The sequence below is a fragment of the Esox lucius genome, chromosome 5 (assembly GCF_011004845.1).
Source record: "Esox lucius isolate fEsoLuc1 chromosome 5, fEsoLuc1.pri, whole genome shotgun sequence".
NCBI lineage: Eukaryota > Metazoa > Chordata > Actinopteri > Esociformes > Esocidae > Esox > Esox lucius.
Genome location: NC_047573.1, coordinates 8,375,932 through 8,398,494, shown reverse-complemented (window position 1 = coordinate 8,398,494; position 22,563 = coordinate 8,375,932). Strand labels below are relative to the sequence as shown.

The window sequence follows — 22,563 nt, the reverse complement described above, 5'->3', positions numbered from 1 at the left end:
AATGACTAAAAGAGGAAAGCATTAGCATCTATTAATACATAAATTAAAATCAACTGTGTTTGGATCAGGAACAAATGTTTATTACCAAGATTTCCTCCTTTAAAATACTGCTTCAAGAATATTATTTTAGGATCAGTCCAGAGAATAGAAAAACAAAGAGGCCCATATTTTCTTTTATCAGAAAGAAAAGGTGGGATCGCCCAATAGTCGGCCTCCTCACAAAGTACAAGAGATATTCCACATTGCCAAAGTCTTGATCACCAGTGATTCAGACTCCTGAAATGACCTCCAGATTCATGATGTCAAAATAAAGGAAATTATGGAGGAATAAAAAATAGCAGTAGTCTTCCATGGGGAAGACATCTACATGGCTTGATGCTTATGTTCGATAAAGTGTATAGTGTGTTTGCATTGACATATAAGCTCTTTGAACATAAGCCATTACATCTGTGATTAGCTTATATACTGAAACCATCTGACACAGTTTGATTTAGGGAAATTCCTTTGGTTTCACAGATCTCCTGCTTTCCCTCCTCCATAATTAAGTTGCTGGTCTGAAGCCGTTCCAGCCTCCTCCCCTTCTCCAGATGTCAGGGGCAAAGCTCAGATCACAGTTAACAAAAGAACAAACAAAGCTTCAGGACTTTGAGGAACTGGAGATGTCAATATTTGATCAAACATCCTCTTTAAAAACGGTCACTAGACCTTATTGTTTGTAACGCACTCATTTCATTCAACAGCAGGTTTCGACTCCATGTGATCTGGTGACAGTGGTTAAACATGATGATTGAAGAGCGGCAGATCACTGTTACATGGAAAATTATGTAAACAGCTCCTAATACCATGCAGTTTCATGAGTGGATGATTCTCACAAATGGTGTCTACAGCAAAGACTGTGTGTTTGTGTATGTGTGTGTGTGTGTGTGTGTGTTTGAGCAGGCAATGTAAATGTGTACGAGCATGTGTGTGTGATATCATGGGCATTCAGTTGAGTTTGTGTATGTTTCTTGCCCCTCCGAGCCGGTGCTGGAAAGTGACGGGGCCACCATGCCCATCCAGGAACGCCCAGTGAGCACAAAGGGCCTCTTTCAACAGCGGTGTCACACACCCACACTGTCAGGAAGAGGTCCAGACACTCAGAACCACACAGCCTGAAATCATTATGGACTGTTCTGTTACTGCAGTCTCCTTGTACAGTTGGGCACTTAAGTGAAAACTGAACATTAAGAAAATCCTTATTGTGGAATAAAAAATTTAAAAAAACCTAAGCCACACATCTGCCCAGAAACTGTCTGTCCTCCTGCTGTTTCAGCCAAGCTGTTTCACACACTAGAACCGCTGTGTGGTTTAGGACAGCGAGGATGATAGCCTGTTGATCCACCCTGTTCAAAGCCAACTACCATACGCAGATCTCCATCCTGAAGATAAAAACACAGGCCTTGTGGGTCAATGGTTCTCTGTACTCAGAACAATATTAAGGTTGCAGCAGCTAGAGTGGCTGCCAGAAGATCTTTGTAAGGAAGAACTATTGTACATCTGACAGGAGCCTTATTTCAATCCACGGGAAAGGGATATAGAAGGCAATCCCTGATGTGGAATGCACAAAAAACTAGTGTTGTACAGTGTTATGGATGTCTGGTTAGCTGAGTTGTTTTTGTGGTGTCAGTGGTGTCTGCTGTGGAAATGGTAAAGTGCAGTGCATGAAGTATTTGGACAGTGACGCGGTGGGTTGTTTTGGTTCTGTACTCCAGCACACTGCATTTAAAATGAAACAACGAAAAGGTTAAAGTGAGGACTCTCTGGTGTAATTCAGGGGCATTTACATCATAAACTGTGCATGAATTAAGACCCTTTTATACATAGCCCCCCCCTCCACCATTTTAGGGGACCAATGGTAATTGGAAAAATTAACTATCTTAAATAGTCTTCATGGTAGTTTATGTACTTTTTAAGTACACTGTAACCTGGCCGTTCTGTTCCTGAGTCTTGGCGTCAGTTTGCATCTTGCAGCAGACCATCTGTGGTAATGCTGGTGTGGTCTTCTCTTTAAGGTACTCTTGGACTCATTCACATGCTGATTTTCATCCTGAAACTGTTACGTAATCATCAAGCTGAGCTAATGTGTTTGCACACTACTCATAATGTAATGGGAGCAGTGGATATTAAGACTCAACTAAATAATGTAGGAACATGGCCGTCTGACACCTGGTCAATCCTTATGGAAGCCAATCTGACGGCAACACAACCGACCACCTCACGACACCCAGGTAATGGGGTGTAATTTAAACCTGGTCATTTACCAAAGCCATACGGCTTCAGCATCAACCTATACATTACATCAACATGTGACATACATAAAACGAAAACCTAATAATACAGGAAGAGAAGACCAGCCTTTTACGCCTTAAAGGACCCCAGCACAAAGAAGCTGTGTTGTCCACACTGAAAAGTTTTTTTTAACCAGCTCCTCCATGTATCTAATAACAAACCTACTCCGTAGGTTAGATACACAGGCTTTGTTGAAAAAGCCTGAGTCAGTGTGAACTTTCATCTTCCCTTTAAATGAAACAACACCCCCTAGTGATGAGAACTGGAGATGCAGACATACTGGTGCTTGGCGTTTTAATGAGGTAAACAAGGACCAGCACTGTGTGTGTGAAACACACTGAAATGTCAGCAGAGGGTACCTGTGGTAGCATTCACATTCTGCAACAACACAGGAAAAAAGACAGTGTTAGTGAGCACTTGCCACAGAAGGCCGTTGTCATGACAGTACACAGTAGGTACTCCCCAGAAGGCCGTTGTCATGACAGTGCACAGTAGAAAAATACAAATTACTTGGCGACAGACAGGGCTATAGACAAACAGTTTAGCTTAATTCACTGCCAATATCTATATCGTGCAAACCGTATTGTCCGTAAATCATTCCTTATTTAGATAAAAGCTTTCATACTTCAGTCACATACTCTGACACCTTCTCCGACCATGTGACAAATCATCAGAATTATGCAGTAATGCCATATCACGGCATTATATCGTAAATGGAGAGCAACCATTTCTGTCCTGTCAGATGGGAACATACATGTCACAAGATAAAACACTCAGTCTTCCTTCGATGGCTGTTTCTTTCCCTCTGGCAAAGTTGTGCCCCTCCCCACGGTAGTACTCTTAGGAGCTCTGGGCGTTTTGTTAACTTTGGGTGGCCTCTCCAGCTTCACCAGATTCTCCTTCGAAACCACCGTTTCCTTCTTTAGCGCTGTCTCGTCCTTCTTTAAACCCTCTCCTGAAGTCCCCTCCCCCTCAGAACCCTCTGCCTTGTCGCCTTTGACCTTTCTCAGTTTGTGCTTGCCCTTGAGCGGGGTGGAGAAGGTGAGCGAAGACTTGTTGAACTCCAGGGGAAAGATACCCACGTCCCCGTCGAAGCGGTTCTTGGCCACCTGGAGGGACCTCCGGCCAGGACAGGTCACGAGTTTCTTCTCCTGCAGGATGAGCACATTGTCCGCCTCCTGGCTGGCCTGGCAAACATGAATTCAGAAATTCAGTAGTATTCAAATCTGGACCGCAAAGCCAGTTCCACTTCCTATTTTTCAATGCAACCTTCTCATCAGGGACTTATTTTTTACCTTGGACACCAGGTGGGAGAGATTAACGATGAGGTCGAACAGAAATCCAGCAGGCTCTGGACCTTGTACAGTAAGATTTGAATACCCCTGCTCTAGTCACTGTGTTACAGTGAAACTTATTTTTTTAAATGTATTTAACCAGGTAGGTTTGATTGATCCAGCATCCAGTCCACTAATATGCAGGTATCTGCTAAAATAAATGTAAACTCCTCTCTACCCAAATGCACTCCCGTTGTATTGTTCTCATTATGACAATGTCATGGAAATATCTCTGTTGGAAATGTCCTCAAAATGTAACACACTGTCACTAACTACACACGGAGAGGTGCCCCAAACTGCTCCACGTATAAGAGAGGCCAACAAGAAAAGCAGCCCCTTTCACAGTGACATAACGGCCCTTCCACTCACCTTGGCCGTTCCAAAGATGGACGCCGTCTGTAGCTCCCGGTCATCCTCCTCCTTCCGTGGGTGGATGATCAGGGTGACGTGACAGCCGCTGTCCGTGGCAAACCTCCGGAAGGAGCCGATGATGTGGTCCTGGGCGGTGAACTTGTCCACAGAGGTGTTCTCCTGGCCCATCATGAACTGCAGGTTGTCGATGACCACGTGGCCAATGTCATAGAGGTAGACGGCGTGCTGCATGGTGTCCAGCACGGCCCTGCACAAGGACAGAGGACGGAGTTATTCAACCCGCTGCCTGCTCCAGCACACCCAGCGATTGGCCCGGCTGGCGGGGGGACGACGACGACGACGACACCCACTTGATGTTCTGCTGTCCGTGGAAGGTCATGAAGTAGAGGGCCAGGTCCTCGAATCTGTCGGCCCACCAGTCGTACTCGCCCAGGTTCTCCTCCAGCCTCCGCATGGCGAACTGGGTCAGCATGATCTTGGCCAGGCGCACGTTGTTGATCTCGAAGCTGCCCCACAGCGTGTTGACGCCCTGCATGCACAGGTCCAGGGCGAACTCGCTGATGAAGGTGGTCTTTCCGCTGCCCGTGGGTCCTGGAGGGCAGAAAGTGCAAAACGGCGAGACGATGTTGGAAATGCAGTACGGGTCGTCGCGTTTGGTCGTTCTTCAGTTTGGAATCACACAGTTAAGCGACAACAATATAATCTCAGGTTTAAAAATCAACCCAAATCTAAAGCACATTTCCCCATGGCATACAGTTGTGCTGCATACCCTGGCAGAAATTGTGAAATTATGGTACTGATTTTGAAAATATGACTGATCATGCAAAACAAGGGTCTTTTATTTGAGGATAGTGAAAATACGAAGCCATTTATTAACACATAGTTGTTTGGCTCCTTTTTAAATCATAATGATAACAGAAATCACCCAAATGGCCCTGATCAAAAGTTTACATGCCCTTGAATGTTTGGCCTTGTTACAATCACACGCATGTGAAAATGGCAATGAAAGGTGAATTTCCCACATCTGTGGCTTTTTAAATTGCAATTAATGTCTGTGTATAAATAGTCAATTAATTTGTTAGCTCTCAGGTGGTTGCACTGAGCAGGCTCAATACTGAGCCATGGGGAGCAGAAAAGAACTGTAAAAAAAACATGCGTAATATAGTAATGGAACTTTATAAAGAAATATAAAAATAATATATAAGAAAATATAAAAACATATCCAAAGCCAAAGTGGAAAATTCGGGAATCTCTTGATACCAAGCCAAGGTCAGGTAGACCAAGAAAGATTTCAGCCAAAACTGCCAGAAGAATTGTTTGGGATACAATGAAAAACCCACTGGTAACCTCAGGAGAAATACAGGCTGCTCTGGAAAAAGACAGCAATCCCACAAAAAAGCTTGGTTACAATATGCCCAACAACACCTTGACACGCCTCAGCTTCTAGCACACCTTGGAGTGACGAGACCAAATAGAGCTTTAAGGTCACAATCATAAGGGTTATGTTTGGGGAGGGGTCAACAAGGCCTATATTGAACAGAATACCATCCCACTGTGAAGCATTGTGGGGGCTCACTGATATTTTGGGGGTGTGTGAGCTCTAAAGGCCTGAGCCATCTTGTGAAAACTAATGGCAAGCTGAATGCAGCATGTTATCAGAAAATACTGGCCGACAATTTGCATTCTTCAGCACGAAAGCTGCGCATGGGACGCTCTTGGACTTTCCAGCACGACAATGACCCTAAGCACAAGGTCAAGTTGACCCTCCAGTGGTTACAGCAGAAAAGGGTGAAGGTTCTGGAGTGGCCATCACAGTCTCCTGACTTTAATATCATGGATCTCAAATGTGCGGTTCATGCAAGACGTCCAAAGACTTTGCAGCACCTGGAGGCATTTTGCCAAGACGAATAGGCAGCTATACCACCTGCAAGAATTACAACTATTACATAAGACTGCAGACTGTCACTGATGCTAAAGGGGTCAGTACACAGTATTACGAACTACGGTTACGTCGACTTTTGAACAGGGGGTCAGTTCATTTTTCATTTTCTTGCCATGTTTTATTTTATGATGGTGCCATTCTGTTATGACCTACAGTTGAATATAAATCCTATAAGAAATAAAGGACAAAGTTTTGCCTGCTCCCTCAAACTTTTGAGCGCAACAGTAACGTGTGTCAGTCTAGCCACATGTCAGTTCCCGGCGGTACCTGTGAAGACTGTCAGCTCCCCCTTGCGATGGCCCTTCATGATTCTGTTGAGCTCCGGGAACCTGGTCCACTTCACCCCGGCCACCTGCTCCGTGTTGACCAGCTCCCCGTACACGTCGTCCCTCAGCTGCCGGAAGGACACAATGGACTTATGGGCGGCGGGGATGGAGGCCCTGACGATGCGCGCCAGGTTCCTGCCCTGGCCCAGGGCCTCCAGGGGACACGGCTGGAATTCCCCCGGGCGCACCAGGGAGCAGCGCTTCAGGCCCAGCTTCCTCGAGAAGATCTTGGAGGCCTCCCAGGAGCGCATGTCCCCCCCCAGCCACAGGGTGACCCGCTTGAACTGCTCCAGGTAGGGTAGCAGGGCCGGCGGCAGGGCGTTCACGCCACGGGGCAGGGCCACGCTGGGGAGTCCCGTGGCCTGGCTCACCGCCAGCGTGTCCACCTCCCGGCCCGTCAGGATCACCTCGGTGTCCATGCGCCCCACCATCGGCAGCCCAAACAGGTTGTTGTAGGAGCTGGCCTTTGGCACTGTGACCTCGGCGTAAGCCACCGTCCCACTCTCCGTTCTCTGGGCGGACAGCAGCTTGACACCCCGCAGGCTGGAGTCTCGTCCGGAGAACCAGGGGAACACCAGGCTCTTGGTGGGCTTGAATAGCCTCACCCCGAACTTCTTGAGTGTGGCATTTGAGATCTTGCCAATCTGGAACATGGTTTTGACCAGCTGCGCCTCCTCATCGGGGAGGTCTGAGAAGGGCACAGCGCTAGACCAGATGCGTTGCACCTCTCTAAACTCTTGCTCCTTCTCCTCTCGCTCCTCCAGGCTCTCTGGGTAGCCCAGCAAAACATCAGGGCTGAGGGAGGCCTGTTCCTCCTTCTGCATGACCTCCAGGCAGTCCTGGAGGTCCTCCCAGCTCCCCTCTACCAGGGTCTCCTTGCACAGAAACTGGCCTGTGGTTTTATCAATAAACATTGTGAAATTCTCCTTTCCTGTACCCACAACTGGGTCAAGGAAAATGCTTGGGGCATGCAAGCAGCTGTAGCCATCGTGGAATGGGATGGCTTTGGAGCGCAGATATTGTTTGATATCTGTTACTGTAATAGGGTCAACAGGAAACTCAAGAATAGACTTGGTGTCCCGTTTGTAACTCCTGGTACCAAAAACTGGCAGTGACGTCACCCATACTTGTCCCTGATAGCAAGAAGGAACAGGAACTCGTGGAGTGTGTTGCCTGGGTAGGAGGATTCTGACAAGGAATGACGAGAGACATATTTGGCTAGGTAGCGTTCGGATGCTGCGGGCTGCCAAGAGACAGGTGGTCCCTTTCAGGAATCCACTCCGCCACATGTTACCTGCTCACGACATTGGACCTAAAACATACAAAAGGAGGATTGCATTACAGAAATCAGTCAGTTAGTTACAAACTAGTTACATACTACCATACATGCTCTTAAACTAGACAAAAATGCATTAAACCAACAAAAAATGCATTACAATAATCACCTACCTTTTCTAAAATAACATTGAATTCCTCAACGCATGCACACTTTTGCGGGCTTTTGGTGCGTTATAAAAAAAACTCCGTAAGAAACAAAGCAATAATACTTTTAGGCTTCAATATCACATACAGATGTTATTTAAATATAACAAATGTATTGTAATTTCGTGATTAATTTATACTATTAATGTATTATTTTCCAATCGAATTTCCATTTTAAATATTTCACAACATGTCTTAATCAATTCTATTTGTATTTATTCTTGTGTCCGTGTTTCTACACGGACTTTTTACGTAACGGACTGTAGGTTCATCCAATGCCCGTCAAATCGCCCTTTGCTAATAGCTACCTAGCTATCTAACTAATCATTCCGACACAAACACACATATATGTCAACTTAAATAATTTATCTATATTGGAAAATGACATCTAGAGGTACCCAGAGTAGATTCTTACAAAGCGTTTTGCAAAACGGGGTAGGTCGCTATGTCTGTCAACTGAAGCGCATCTCCCTTGTATTCTCTAAGAAAGGGCAGAGCTCGCTGGGCGTCAGGTAAGAGTTTTTAGCTAGCTAATTAGTAGTTACAACTGTAATTCTCTTGCTTCATTCAGATAAGATTAAGTACTTGTACCAAACGAATGTTGATTAGACTATGACACACCACTGCTATTGAATATCAACTTAAGTACCTACAGTAAGCGGTAAATGACTATTGAAACCACTGGTACTGCTCAGGTGCTGAATCTTGCTACATCCATCCTTCTTTAAAACACGGATGAAACTCATGATTAATCAATAACTTCTCAGGGAATTCATAGAAGAAGGAGTGGTGGATTTTGCTAAAAAGAACCCTGGAACTGTAGTCTACGTATCTCCCCAGCAATGCAACGTTCCCAAGATTGTGGCAGAATATTGTAAGTGTGTATTGCATAATATTTAAATATATTAAATGGCCTGATCATTAAATAATTATATTGACGTTAAAGTACTTGTATTACATCTTGTTCCACCAAAGGTTTTACTGCTTGACTAAAGAACCCATATTGCTTGTGGCTGATTTAAACGTATGTTTCGGTAGGTGACGCTAGAACCCCACGGCAAACCCAACGGTAGCGAATCAGGGACGTGTTCTTCAAGGTCCCTTCCAGAAAATAAAGAGTTTTAATTAGACAAAAAAATATTTACAACGAAGCGAAACACTGAATGGCCTACCTAAATTCGCCCACCATGACGTTATGTTAGTCAGACTACACCCCAGGTCTAGGTCTCATGTATTGTGAATGTTAGCCAGGATCGTTGTGTGGTTCTATGTTTAAGTGTATGAATTGGGATGTACTCTGACATTCCTACACAACACCAATTGTGGTTCACGCACTCCGTGTATTCACATTAGGCAGATCATGTTTTACCCTAATATCCCACATCATAAGAGAGCGCAAATTAACCTTATTTTCCTGCAGTAAATGGCAACGTGAAGGAGGAAGCCATTCCGTGCAAGACGTCTCAGCAGATTGCAGAGCTGATAACCAAACTGACGAACCAGTCCGGCCTGGATATCATTCGTATCCGCAAGCCTTTCCATACAGACAGTCCCAGCATCCAGGGCCAATGGCATCCCTTCACGAACCGGCCACGATCCATTGAACCAGTTGGACCCCACAAACAGCCGGGTAACTGAAGACTGTGAAACCTCATAACATGGACAATACGTCTGCCCTGATTAGGGGCAGCAAGAACACAAGTCAACTCCACTCTTTCCAAAACTCTATGTGGGCCCTTTTGTTTTCCTATACAACCAATTCACTAGACCCTTACATTGTAGCATATCTGCAATTCTGATCAGAACAGATTGTGTGTTCGGAGCTTGTTAGCGCTTGGGGACAGAGCAGGTGCTGTGTGTCCAGACTGTTCAATGCAGCGGTGTCTTTTGAATAAAATAAACCTGTCTTGGATTGAAAAGACGTGAGGAGTGCATGTTCATTGAGAATGGGGTGTTTTAAGACCATGTGTGCGGGTATTCACTACCAGTATGTATGTGGATTGTTAGAATGGTTTAAGCGTGCGAATTGTTTTCAAAGCAAATAAAAACACAACAAGCGACAGCAATGCAGACCCGTTGAAGGAATAGGTTTTTATTGTCCATGGCATTTGGTAGCAGATGTACACATTTACATCAACAGCAGCGTTTCATGTTGACAGGATTTGTAACAGTCCCGACAGAGTTTCATCTCCAGTATCTGCCATTCGCCAAATCCCTTTGAACAGCGCGAGCCGACCCAGAATCGCATGGCCTTAAAACCTCTATGAGCCTCCTATCGAAATGAGAATGGCGATCGCTTAATGTCCCCGATGACTTGACTGCAGCCATGCTCCGTATGCTTTCAGTGTTCATTGCTGATTAAATAGCCGCGGTGTGGTTGCGGTGTGGTGTTTGTGGTCAAGATTTCTTGTCATACTGACTGGGTTGCAGACGGGCGGCGTGTGACTCTGGCCACGGGAAAGGAGATTGTGCCAAACTGGAAGAGTCCTTGTCGTGACACGACTGCAGATGAGTGTGTGGAGAGGAAGAGGAAGTGCACCTCTGACTGCAGTGTGATCAGTGTGACAACCATGTAGTCACATGCTGGGAATTTGTTCAGTAGACAAAGTGGATGGCAGTGCCTTTTATGGCTGTGTAGTCAGCCCAAGATCGGTTAAAATTCTCATACGTAAAAATGTTTTAACAATAATACTGTCATATTGGTCTATTATCTATTCAATCGAAGCTTAGGAGAAGAGCTTCATTCTAGTCAACTCATGTATGGCAAAAGTTGTTATCAACCTAGTTAGTTATTCCAAGAAAACTGCAGTTTTTTTTTTTAATCAACTGGGAGGCCAATCCTATTCGCATCCTGTTATGCATCAAACCAATTACATGCAGCAGAGCCAGGCCACATTTTCTGAAGTCACATTTTCTTTGGCCGATGAGGACTGGCAGGACTTAACCCATACTATTAGTGTAAAAACTAAATAAAGATTGCTGTTGCTAAGTTACAGACAGGACTGAAAACTGCCCCCGCCCCCACCGGCCTTCCAGCCTGGGCCGGACCCCCAAGAGAAGAGCTTGTCGCTGCATGTCAGCTACTTGGGTTAGGACACGTTCAGCAGCTATGGCGAACACAGGTTCATGTCCTTGTTTGTACCAAGAGGAGACGGACCGAACTAGAGGGAATTCCCGTTTTGCATGCTAAAAGTGATTCCACTGCGTGCCCTCACGAACACGATGAAGGCCTAGATTATCATTATCACCTAGCAGCAGTACCACTGGGCATTGTGCTGTGGAGACAAAAGGGCCTCAGTTTGAACACGTTTTGCATAACCCAGGTTCCGTGCTGACTTCCCCTTCAGGTGTTGACATGCAGGATTATACCAAGTCTATCTGACTGATGCAAAATCTTTTTTCTTTACACATGGCTGCGGAAAAAACAATGACACATGGCAAAAACAAATACGCAACATCACTTTTGTTATAAATATAATAATTTCTCAAGTGGTCTAAAGCCCAAAGAATGAAACATGTCAAGGCAGATGCTACACGGCTGATTGAACACCAAGTAGGTGGTAAGTACTAGTCCTTCCATATCAAGCCCAGAAAACAACAACACAAGTACGACATGAATGTAAAACTTTACCAGGCTATACTGAATCTCTACGTGCAGAGCAAGAAAATATATAGTGCAAATTCATCTTTTAGTCAAATGTACTCTGTATGCCAATGTGGCTCAACTGCGAATACCCCCAAGCATTACAAATCTTTGCAGTACCTGCGTAAAAGCACGCCTGATTCAACTGATCAACTAATTACCAGGCCCTCGACTAGCTGAATTGGGTGTGTTTGTCCCGGGGCTGTGTCGCTGAGGAAACGCTGCTGTGTACTAGGTGTCATCGATGTTACAGCTTCCACTTGAGTGCTTCAACGTCAGTATGAAACCAGAAAGGCTGCGTTTGTTGAAAGCAGTGTTCCACAATGCTAAGCAGCCGTGCAGTCTGGTGGTAGAGGAGAGACAGCCGGCAAGTTTGCCATTTAACCATGAGTAGAGAACTGTACACCAGCATTCCAGGGAGATGGTCCCACTGACTGTCCTTCCATGTGTTTCCAGTAGTCACTGGCTCCGATCGTCATGTCCTCACATACTCCTTCCCTTCACCAGCTACTTCATCTCGTCTGAAATCAACAAAGAATTCATGACTTAACAGAACCATGGCGCACACGTATAGTCAGCATGTTAAACCGACTCAAGTTACCACATTCTAATCTATTGGTTGAATCGTCATCGACAGTCCCCTGATGCAGCTTTTGAGCAACATTTATGTTAAGATCCCATGACCTTGTGTTTTGAAAATGACTCAACATAAGAACCCTGTCATAACGTTCTAGTTAAGATATGCCAACGCCATGGGGACAAGTACAGGTGTCCCATTTGGACACTTTCCCCCGACCCCCTTTGCAAAGACACGGCCGTCCGTACTGTACTGAAGGCCGCGATCTTCCTTCAGTCGCGGGCGATGGTGCTGGTCTGTGAAGTCAGCAGGTCCTCTGACGAGGGCGAGGGTATTGGATGGGACGGTGATAAAGCACAGAGACACAGGGCCAGTGTAATGTAAACAGGAGGTTATTACAGAGAGGGTGGGAAGACGAGAAGGGGCACAGGACAGAACCTGCCGGTGGTGCAGAAACAGCAATTAGCCCCCACCCCCCCCCAACTCCAACACACATGCACACACAAAACCTCCATCTCATCCTCTATCACTCCTCTTGATCACTAATCAGGACACACGGGTGAAACGTGTGCTCAGTCCAGCCCCGGAGCATCGCCAGGCCCTGCTGTCACTGTCATGCCATGCAGTGACAGATACACAAGCCCGGCGCGCTCCGCTGCCTGCTCCCCCCCCCCCCCCCCCCCCCCCCCCACCCCCCCCGAGGCAAGCGGCCGGCTGAGAGCTGATTCATCACTTTACTGTGTTTGGGAGAGGTCTTAACATGGCAAGCCTCCACACACTGCCTTCACACTACGAGGTGTTTCCTCATCTTCCTCCATTTCCGACACGGTGGCCTATGGCCAATGTAATGCACTACTTTTGACCACTGCATTTCCCCCACAGAAACTAGTGAACTGTATAAATAACACGGCCACAGTCTCTCAAGGCGATGGATTGGCCCCCTGGGTGTTCTAGCAGAATGTGTTTTTACTGCGCTAACACTTATTGCACATAGATTTTGGGTGAGAGTTGGAGATCAGCTAAGAGTTTTTTTTTTACTGTTGTTTCATCAGCTTAGTAGGCAAAGAACATATTATTTACAGCAACAACCGGGGAGCTTTGGGGGGGATCTTGCTCAGGGACAAAAAGATGTATTTTCACCTTGTCGCCTCAGAGATTAGAACCAGTGACCTTTCGTTTTTTCTGGCCTATAACTCCTTTGTCAGTGCGAATGTCCTTTGGCATGAAGCCACTAGCTTGCGACAGCAAAGGACACATAGAAAAAACAAATCTGGGCTGGAATCAATGTCTCCCGCTTTAAACTTTTATGGGGAGGAAAATGAAAGCGAATGATTTTTATTTTAATGTGCTTCTTTTTTTAAGTGACATGGTGACAGTTTTATAGTAACAGCAAACTCATACTGTCTTACCTGTGGTTTCTGGTCTCTTGTTGGACTCATCTCCACCAATCAGGTATCTCCATCTTCACTGTTACCACCCTCATTATAACAGATACATTTTTCTCTGATCGATCTAAACAGAGAAGTCCTCGTTGATGGTCTTCATTGTTTTATGATAGTCTTTATCCAGCCAAGCTCAGGTCAAACATCCCATCTATCCATGAACCTGCTCTTTTTCCAGTGACACACTCAGGTGCTAACAACACAAAGTCACTAGAAAGTCATTTGTAAATCTGGCATTGCTACAACCATTTAAATTGCCGTAGTCAGGTTGCTACAGACGGCCGGCACAGCGAAACTATTACTATTTACACGAGAACAAAAGAAAATAAAGATTAATGTGTGGTATATTAAATTACAATTGAAATGTATAATTTGTCCAACCACCTGCACTCACTTATTGGAGATCTGGGGGCTTTCATATTGCACCAAACTATAATGGCCATGGTTTTTGAAACTCGATAGTTTTGAAGTTTGCCTACAGGCATTGATAGTTCCTCACAGCCTCACGTTTCCTCATCACCACCTTACTTCAAGGTCATTGGCCTGGACTCGCGTGGCCTCCGATGCACCGCCGTACTCGGTGCCAGCGTGTCAGACGACCAGACCAGCCCTGCCCATAACCTTGACGACCAGCTTCCCCAATACGGTCGGGATCTGAGGTAGGATTGTTACTAACTTGTGTGACCTCAAGTCCTTGAGAGGCTGTCAAAGGGTTGATGTCATTGTACAGTATTTCCACAATGGATACTATGACTATATTCACAACAGCTCAAGTTTCGGGTAAAGTCCTCTTTTCTCTGATGATCAGTAGAGAAATTCCTGTATTTTGGCCACTTTTTTTGAGTCGCGGAAGCTGCACATTGGGTTTCAGATATGAATACACCCACATTAGTAGAACAGTAGTATTACTATATGCAATAGTTAGACCTCCAGGCCTCTAGGGGGCGATCTTGTGTAATGGGTTAAACCAAGAAATCTATGGCGTGTGAACAGGGGGCTAGACGGAGCTCTCGTCGGGCGGCTGGGGGTCCAGTTGTATGTGCTTCCTCTTTTCCAGGATGCGGTTGAGCTCCTCGGTGAACGAGTGGTACAGAGCCGATGTGCTTCCTTCCGGGTCTGCCTGTTGCCTCAGCAGGACGTAGCTGTTGCCGTTCATTTTGCGAAGGACGCTGGGTAGCGTCGCCGACATCCCGTTGGTGTACTCCGACGATGCGTACTCCGAGCAGGGCAGGGGGGGCGGGAGCGGCGGGGCCGGAGGGGGCGGAGACTTGCCGGGCGACCCGCCCCCGGGGACGATCTGAAGGAAGCTGTCGCCCAGTTGGTCCATGTTGGACGCCGACAGGGAGCGGCGGGCGCCGCGCCTGCTGTCCTGACGGCCGTTACAGTGGCTGGAGATGGTCTTGAGCTCCAGACGTCCAGCCCCCGGCTCTGCCTGCCCCTGCTGGGAGTACTTGCGGCGCTGGTAGGCGCCCCGCGTGCAGAAGCTGACGTAGAGCAGCACCACGGTTAGAACCAGGCACAGGCCGCTCAGCACGGCCACCAGGGAGATGTACATGGCCTCCATGCGCCTATAGGTCCGGAACTCGGGCCCGGGGGGGAGAGGAGCGGGTGGGGAGGGCAGGGGGCGCTCGGTGGGGCCGCCCGTTGAAACGGAGAGGGTTGCCGTGGTGCTGGTGGCGGACGGGGTGTCCGTGGGGGACGTGGGCACCACGGAGAGGGGCGGGTCCGGTTGCACCCTCACGCTGTACGTCCTCACCAGCGCCCACACGTCCTTCTCCGCGGCGTAGCACCGGTACTCTCCACTCTGCTCCGGCCGGGCGCCGATGAGCAGCAAGCCGTCGGTGCCCACGCGGTGGCCCGAGTCCAGGCCGTAGCCCTGGAGCTCGCGGCCGTCCAGGGTCCAGCGCGGAACGGCCAGGTTGGAGCGCAGCTCGCACTGCAGGAGGACGTCGTCCCCGGACATCACCGAGCGCCGTCGCTCGGCCACTGGGAGATGAATACAAAATGTGTAAAAAGAGCGTGTGAAGCGATCAAAGCGGGGGAGAGTAACCACTTGGCAGACAGCTTGCCCTTTCAGCATCCCCTCCTATCATTACTCCTAAGCTTCTTTAAGGAGACGAAGCCCTGCAATGCAGACAGCTTGATCATCTGACCTCTAATGTAATGTAGCGGAGAAGGGACTGAGAGGGGAGCCGCCTGGGGGTCTATGGGAACAGCACCACACGCCCAATGAAATCCTTTAATGGCCTTTAAATGGTTTGGGTTTGCAGGCCTCGGGTGCCACATGTGGGAATATGTTAATGCTGTGACAGCCCCTACAAAAAGGGTTGGGAACTAGTGTGACCGGCGTGTGTGTGCGTGCGTGCGTGCGTGCCTGTCTTTGGTCCAGGTCTACCCGTACATGTGGCGACCTGAATTCCACACAAAGAGGGTAGAATCTGAAAAGGTTTTTTAGGCAAGGTCCCAAATGCAATTTCCAGCTTAGGAGTTACGTTTGCGCAAAACCTGAGCATTACAAGGAACACAGTGTTTTGATTGGGCTTTTCTTCTGGATTCAGGCTTTAGCAGTGTAGGGTTAGGATGTGTGTGACAGGGGGTGTATGTTTAGTTGAAAAAAACTGATGTCCCCTCAAGGACAGAAAAACGAACTAGTGCGTAGGTGTGTGTCAGTGTGTGTTCAGCACATACCAGCTCCCAGGCTGTTGCTACAGCCTCGGTTCCCTCTCTGCACGTCCTGGATGAGACTGGACCTGAATGGGAGCCAGGAGAATGTCAGTTCTCATCGATTCCACGAGGGCATTGGAAACCACATGGTAGCCAGCCAGCAGGCATTTAGATGCAATGAAAAGGTGAAACACAGGCTGTAACTGGAACGGTGTTATACAGTATACAGCTCCGGAAGAAATTAAGAGACCACTGCACATTTTCTCACCTTTGTTTTTGAGTGAGGAACAGAAGCGTTCAAATTTGCAGTGGTCTCTTAGTTTTAACCCTTCTGTTCCTCACTCAAAACCTTCCTTTTCGACTTTTTTGGCAAGGAAAGAAAAAGGTGTCGTGGTCTCTTAATTTTTTTCTGGAGTATGTATAAACAGCACAAGTAGAAACGTCTGGCTCTACAAATGTAAAAGTTATGGTCAAACAATCCTCCCTATTAAATGGAACCCTCCTGGTACAGCAGAGAACTACTGTAAAATCAACTAAGAATGTTGTGCTTGGGAGGAGCAGTGACAGAAGAGAAGGGTTGCTTCCTTAAACTCAAATGAAACTTATCTTGTAGACTAAAACCAGTCCACAGGAAAACCACAGGAGGGCCTGCTGTGTCTGCAGCGCTAATGGAGATTAAGATGTCTGACGCTCGTTCATGCAGAGTAGATCAGCCCAGACACAAAACAGTCCCCAGCCTCATTCACTGGGGTATGTGTGTGTGTGTGTGCCTGCCTTCACCTGTTTGTGAGCGAGGAAATGTCCACACACAGAGCCCCGTCCCAGCCACAGAAAGGGTCACGGGAGAGCACGCAGTCGAAACAGGACGTGTAGCGCCGGCACGAGGACAGGGGGACCCGGAGCACCGCTGAGCTGGAGCCCACAAACAAACTTCTCTGTTGGATGACAGATCATGTCCTCGTGACTACTTGATACTTACAGCTGACAGGGATAATGCTTTGTAATGTGTCATCCACATAACCCAGGGTCGCTCTGTTGAGCCACGGTTCCCAAACCCCCGGCCATTCCACGTACTGGATGTGTCCCAGAGGAAGCTCACCTGAATCAACCTGTCCACTGATTTTCAACCCTTCACTACTTGATTCAGGTGAGCTACTTGAGGACTACAGCAGTACCGCGAGACACCTGGAGGTCCACGTTGGAGGTTTCTGTTGTAGGGCACCTGTCTCTGGGAGATGACCATGCTGTCCACAGGCTGAGGCCTCTCGAACAGCTGCAGCTCCTCTATGATGTGCATTTGACCTCTGACCTCCACTGCCCGGTGCAGCCAGCCCTCGTCTGCAGCGGGAGACACAGGCGTATATAACACGTGTTTCGAAAACTCACAGAACGTCTGTACGTCGTCATTTCAATTTAGCATTGACACAACGCTCGTATGAAATTCATCTGGTAGCCGCCGTGACGTTTTCTGGTTCGTAAGGGCAAAACAAGGCAAATTCAGCACTTCGCCACGTGCTGGGTACAACCCGTTAGAGACCTGGCCGGACTCACCCGTCCCCAGGAAGAGCACGGTGTAGACGAGTCCGTCCAGAGCTTCCACCCGGTGCACGGCCATCTTGACATAGTTGACACTCCTCTTGAACAGCAGGGGGCGCCCTCCGACGGGGTGCACCTGCGTGGACATCAGGGGGTGTCGCCTCGCAAATGTCAGCACGTTGTCCGGGAGGTCGCGGGACGAATTGATGCCTTTTGACCGGTGCACGTCTGTAATGCACTGGAGATGGAGCAGGATGGGGAGACGAGAGAGAGAGAGAGAGAGAGAGAGAGAGAGAGAGTGACAGACGCAGAGAGAGACCAGTCAATACAGATCAGAAGTGAGTGCGTGAGACCGAAATAGAGACAAGCGTTCACCTCAGTGGCATTAAGGGGCCTACAGCATTCCTCTCCTTCCCAATGGCAGCATAAAAAAAACAACTGATCAGATGACAGGCAAGTTTAAGGACAGCTTTCGCCTACTCAGGCCTCGAGACGAAGGAAAGTAGGACACCGCGGAGTATTCAGATCAAAAGATGCAGAGAAATGGGACAGGTGGAGGGAGGGAGAGTCTATTAGGGAAATGGGGGGGGGGGGTATTCACAGAGACTTACCGAGCCGGGCCTCGGTTCTGGTACCTTCCCCGTATACTCCCTCCATTTAGAATCATGCACCTCCATGTAGGGCCCCTCGAAGGCCCGCTGCATGTCCGCGAACGAGTACTGGCACACCGCAGAGGCCTTGATGTTTTTCCTGAGAACGTACCGAGACGTGGGAGACAAGTCGTGGGTGAGTAGAACTTCAACGCTGTAGCATCGTCGTCACGGTAGCAACGTCACACTATCAACGTCATTCTGTCAGCGTTGAGGCCACGGGCTACACAGATCGGATTTCAAACCCGTCCGTGATCCACGGGCCCTCGCCAAGTGTGAACATGTAAACCGACGTAGGTTGGGTGTCTAAGATGATCTTTCGCAGGAAAACTGTGGCGGGTGTGGGGGGGGGTGTTTTGTGTAACAGTATTCTTTTTCTTACTCTGTGTTTTCCTTGGACTTCAAAGAGGATTTGGGGAGTTCAGACAAGAACACTGACATGGGTAAGCTCCTGTCTTCGGGAGTAAGCCTGTGTTTTTTCTTGCATTCAAAGTGCACTTGAGGCATGCGCTCGAGATAGTTTTGGTATAGTTCTAACTACCAGACCAAATGTGCTTGAGTGAAATTGGAATAGTGTTTTGCTGTATTTGAATAAATGTATTTAACCTTAAGAGCCAGAGTCTCTTTTATAAGGGACTATGTAAATGGCAGCCCATGTTCTTCCTATAGGGGACAACACAGGACTAAGCCAGACTACTGTTGGGGTAAACCTGTGAAAGAAAAAGTTAGTTTGTCTTGTTCATGGAAACAAAGTGTACTAAAAGATGGGAACTGAATGTAATGTGTGTCAATGCTAGTGGCCTGGAGGGACGATTAGCCTGTCTGAGTCACCACGAAGCCTTTTGTGTGTCCTCCTTAGCCCTGACAACCAACACAGTAAAGATGACTTCTGGTGTCTGCCCAGAGGAAGAGTAATGTTGCTTACTTACAGTTGGTTCCCAAAAATATGGGCACTCCAACTTGACAGTGGCATAGGGAGGGGGAGTAGGAGACAGAGTGAGGGAGCGAGTGGGAGTGAGAGGGAGTAGGAGCGAGTGAGTGAGTGAGAGTGATTGAATGCTATATTTTGCTGCCTTTACCCTTCATCTTATTCTCAGTCCCCTTGGGACTGTTGGCTGTAGCATGATACTGCATATCAGCACAAAACTGCCCTCACCACCACCAGCTACTGTATACCTCAGCATGACATTGTCATTGATATTGACCACAGCCACGGGAAGTAGGGGCGCTGCAGTCCCCACCCCCCGTTGTCGCCTGGGCACCCCCAGACGTGAGTCTGAAAGTCATTTTTACATTTGTATCGTCTACTCCTATTCACCCGCACCAATTAGCTTTCTTTGCGAGTCACGCAGCCAGAATAAGCGGACAGAGCTCACAAAACAAGTTCTGTGTGCTACTGCGATATTTGTAGTGCCTGTCTTTTATGGGCATCCTACCATCTATCATCCAACAGCAATAACAAACTGGCAACGCAACACTGCACTCTTGAAAAAGGTGCAATTTAGAACCTGAGGTTAAAAAATGGGGAATTTAGAACCAGGAACTCTGAAATGGGTTCTTCGTGGAACCCAAAAGGTTTCTACCTAGAACCAAAAAGTGTCTCCTATGTAGACAACAAAAGAACCCTTGATTGCTATCAACAGACCACGTGTCTAAGCGTGGCGGCGGTAAGTCTATTGTGGGGACTTTTATTTTGAGAAGGTGGTTCTGTGTTACGAGGCAAGAAAAAAGAGGAGCGGGGACAACAGTTTAGCACAGTAGGCTAATAAACGCTGATGTCTTGTTTACAGAGTTGTTGTCTTATAGTCCTTTTGACTACTGGCCTATGATACCATGTGATAGCAGAAGCAGCACATAGCAGTTAGTCCTTCAGTAAGTCAATTCTACCCATGTAGCAGTAGGAAGTTAACCACTTCTATAAGCAGTTTACTTGACTGTTAGCCAGTTCCACTCAATAGTAGTATTGTAGAAAGTTAGCCAGTTCTCCCAGTAGTAGTATGCTAGAGAGTTTAACCAGTTCTCCCAGTAGCAGTATGCTAGAGAGTTTAACCAGTTCTCCCAGTAGCAGTATGCTAGAGAGTTTAACCAGTTCTCCCAGTAGCAGTATGCTAGAGAGTTTAACCAGTTCTCCCAGTAACAGTATGCTAGAGAGTTTAACCAGTTCTCCCAGTAACAGTATACTAGAGAGTTTAACCAGTTCTCCCATTAACAGTATACTAGAGAGTTTAACCAGTTCTACCAGTAACAGTATACTAGAGAGTTTAACCAGTTCTCCCAGTAACAGTATGCTAGAGAGTTTAACCAGTTCTACCAGTAACAGTATACTAGAGAGTTTAACCAGTTCTACCAGTAACAGTATACTAGAGAGTTTAACCAGTTCTCCCAGTAACAGTATGCTAGAGAGTTTAACCAGTTCTCCCAGTAACAGTATACTAGAGAGTTTAACCAGTTCTCCCAGTAACAGTATACTAGAGATTTTAACCAGTTCTACCAGTAACAGTATGCTAGAGAGTTTAACCAGTTCTACCAGTAACAGTATACTAGAGAGTTTAACCAGTTCTCCCAGTAACAGTATACTAGAGAGTTTAACCAGTTCTCCCAGTAACAGTATACTAGAGAGTTTAACCAGTTCTCCCAGTAACAGTATACTAGAGAGTTTAACCAGTTCTCCCAGTAACAGTATACTAGAGAGTTTAACCAGTTCTCCCAGTAGTAGTATGCAAGACAGACAGTTCTTTCCAGCAGGGACGTCACTAGAAAATCATGGATGAGGGGGCTAATCCTCGTTTTGGGGGGTCTGGGCATACTCTCCAAAACAGCTTTTCATCATGTATTTTTAGAGTAACAATGGGTATAAAATTTAAATAAGGTTATTTCTGGTCAAGGTTGGCTAAAAGTATACCTGTCTCATAGTTTGTGTTAGACACTGATCTAATATGACTTAAATTCTATCTAAATAAAGAAATTAAATAACCTCTCTGTCTTCATCCATCCAACACCAACAAAAGTCACATAAACGGCTGTACTATGTAGCCAAAATACTTTTGTTAACTATAGTTTATAGTAAATTAACATATGCAGTACACTGTTTCTAAGCGAGATTTCTCTGAATCATTTCAAGACAAAAACAGATTTAGTCATTATATAGCCCCTTCATCTCGGATTAAGGCCATTAAAAAATTTATCATAATTAAAAAAAGAAACATTTAACAACCGGATCTCCCTTCCTCTGAACAGAATACATTGCAATATGTTAACTTAGAATCCAAACAAACATGAATCTGTGAAACGCACTGTTTTGCAACGGTGTTCCTGTTGATTATTAGTGACATACAAATGTTAGCTAGCATGTCACTAATGGGAAATTTAGTTGGTTAGTGTTGCCGCAAAATAAATTCGACCCCCTATTATTGCCCACCGTCCCCAATTATTGGCCACCTTATTATTTTCTTATATTAAATTAGAATGTATTTTATTACAAATCTTAGACTTCTCTGAAGTGTCTACTAGAAAGTTGTAGCTAGCTCTTTTTTATTTTTTTTACCTCCATACATTCATATAAAAATGGGGGAGGGCTAGCTGAACGGTTATAGTGATTAGTAAAACGTACCGTTGCTTTCCAGTGCTCCTACATTTTGAACGATTCACTTTTCCGACCACTAGAAGCTTTATGTTCAAACGAGTTACGTTCAAACCATCAAACTCAACCGAACATGCTGCCAAATTAGCACGATTCTATACATTTTCTGAACAATTTGTAAGAAGTTTAGTTGTGATGGAAAGTTGATGAAAAAATAAATCACGGAGAAAATATACGGACTGATATATTGATTTATTTAGGGGGGGCTCATTGATTTATTTAGGGGGGGGGCTAAAGCCCCCGTAAAATAGGCCTAGCGATGTCCCTGCTTTCCAGAACTGCAGTATGCTACACAAAAACGTATATTGCACCCTCCTCTTACCATTCCAGGCCAAAGACCCCATAGAAGACTGAGTTGTGGACATCTGGGCCCTGCAGAACAAAGACACTGCGCAGCACATTGAGCTGGAGCTCGTAGTCAGGGACGGAGCACACCAGTCTAGCTTTCAAGAAGGACGTCCACTTCCTCTGCAAGGTCCTCTGGCCGCCCCAGTCACCCTGAAGTGTGGGAGAGATGAACGGGCCATCAGAGTCACTGACACACAAACAAACACACACAAACTGGTTTACTCCGGTCGGTTAAGTTGTTAAAAGGTAATTTAACACTTTCTTATACGTGCTGGAGTC

At 46.7% G+C, this 22,563-nt stretch overlaps 3 protein-coding genes across 4 annotated transcripts in view; 1 reads left to right on the top strand and 2 right to left on the bottom strand.

Annotated features, from left to right (window-relative positions):
* Positions 1 to 2,605: 2,605 nt before the first annotated feature.
* twnk (twinkle mtDNA helicase) lies at positions 2,606 to 7,868 on the bottom strand. Its single transcript, XM_010865464.3, has 5 exons — positions 7,752 to 7,868; positions 6,244 to 7,614; positions 4,385 to 4,625; positions 4,032 to 4,281; positions 2,606 to 3,515 (listed from the first exon to the last, which is right to left on the bottom strand). Exons 2-5 carry the CDS (start codon positions 7,589 to 7,591, stop codon positions 3,102 to 3,104), a joined length of 2,253 nt encoding a protein of 750 aa, XP_010863766.2. The 5' UTR covers positions 7,592 to 7,614; positions 7,752 to 7,868; the 3' UTR covers positions 2,606 to 3,101.
* Positions 7,869 to 7,968: 100 nt separating this feature from the next.
* mrpl43 (mitochondrial ribosomal protein L43) lies at positions 7,969 to 9,705 on the top strand. The gene is made up of 3 exons (XM_010865450.5): positions 7,969 to 8,296; positions 8,552 to 8,658; positions 9,205 to 9,705. The coding sequence occupies exons 1-3, from the start codon at positions 8,166 to 8,168 to the stop codon at positions 9,420 to 9,422; spliced, it is 456 nt and encodes a 151-aa protein (XP_010863752.1). The 5' UTR covers positions 7,969 to 8,165; the 3' UTR covers positions 9,423 to 9,705.
* Positions 9,706 to 9,846: 141 nt separating this feature from the next.
* Positions 9,847 to 22,563, bottom strand: part of sema4gb (sema domain, immunoglobulin domain (Ig), transmembrane domain (TM) and short cytoplasmic domain, (semaphorin) 4Gb) — a 33,853-nt gene continuing 21,136 nt past the window's right edge. For both annotated transcript variants that reach the window (XM_029119908.2, XM_013133930.4), the window contains exons 9-16: positions 22,259 to 22,434; positions 18,258 to 18,396; positions 17,662 to 17,884; positions 17,333 to 17,448; positions 16,891 to 17,045; positions 16,135 to 16,196; positions 13,414 to 15,432; positions 9,847 to 11,948 (exon numbers count right to left, since the gene is read on the bottom strand). In XM_029119908.2, coding sequence (XP_028975741.2) covers positions 14,444 to 15,432; positions 16,135 to 16,196; positions 16,891 to 17,045; positions 17,333 to 17,448; positions 17,662 to 17,884; positions 18,258 to 18,396; positions 22,259 to 22,434 — 1,860 coding nt within the window. In that variant the 3' untranslated portion in view covers positions 9,847 to 11,948; positions 13,414 to 14,443. The remainder of the gene's footprint in view (positions 11,949 to 13,413; positions 15,433 to 16,134; positions 16,197 to 16,890; positions 17,046 to 17,332; positions 17,449 to 17,661; positions 17,885 to 18,257; positions 18,397 to 22,258; positions 22,435 to 22,563) is intronic.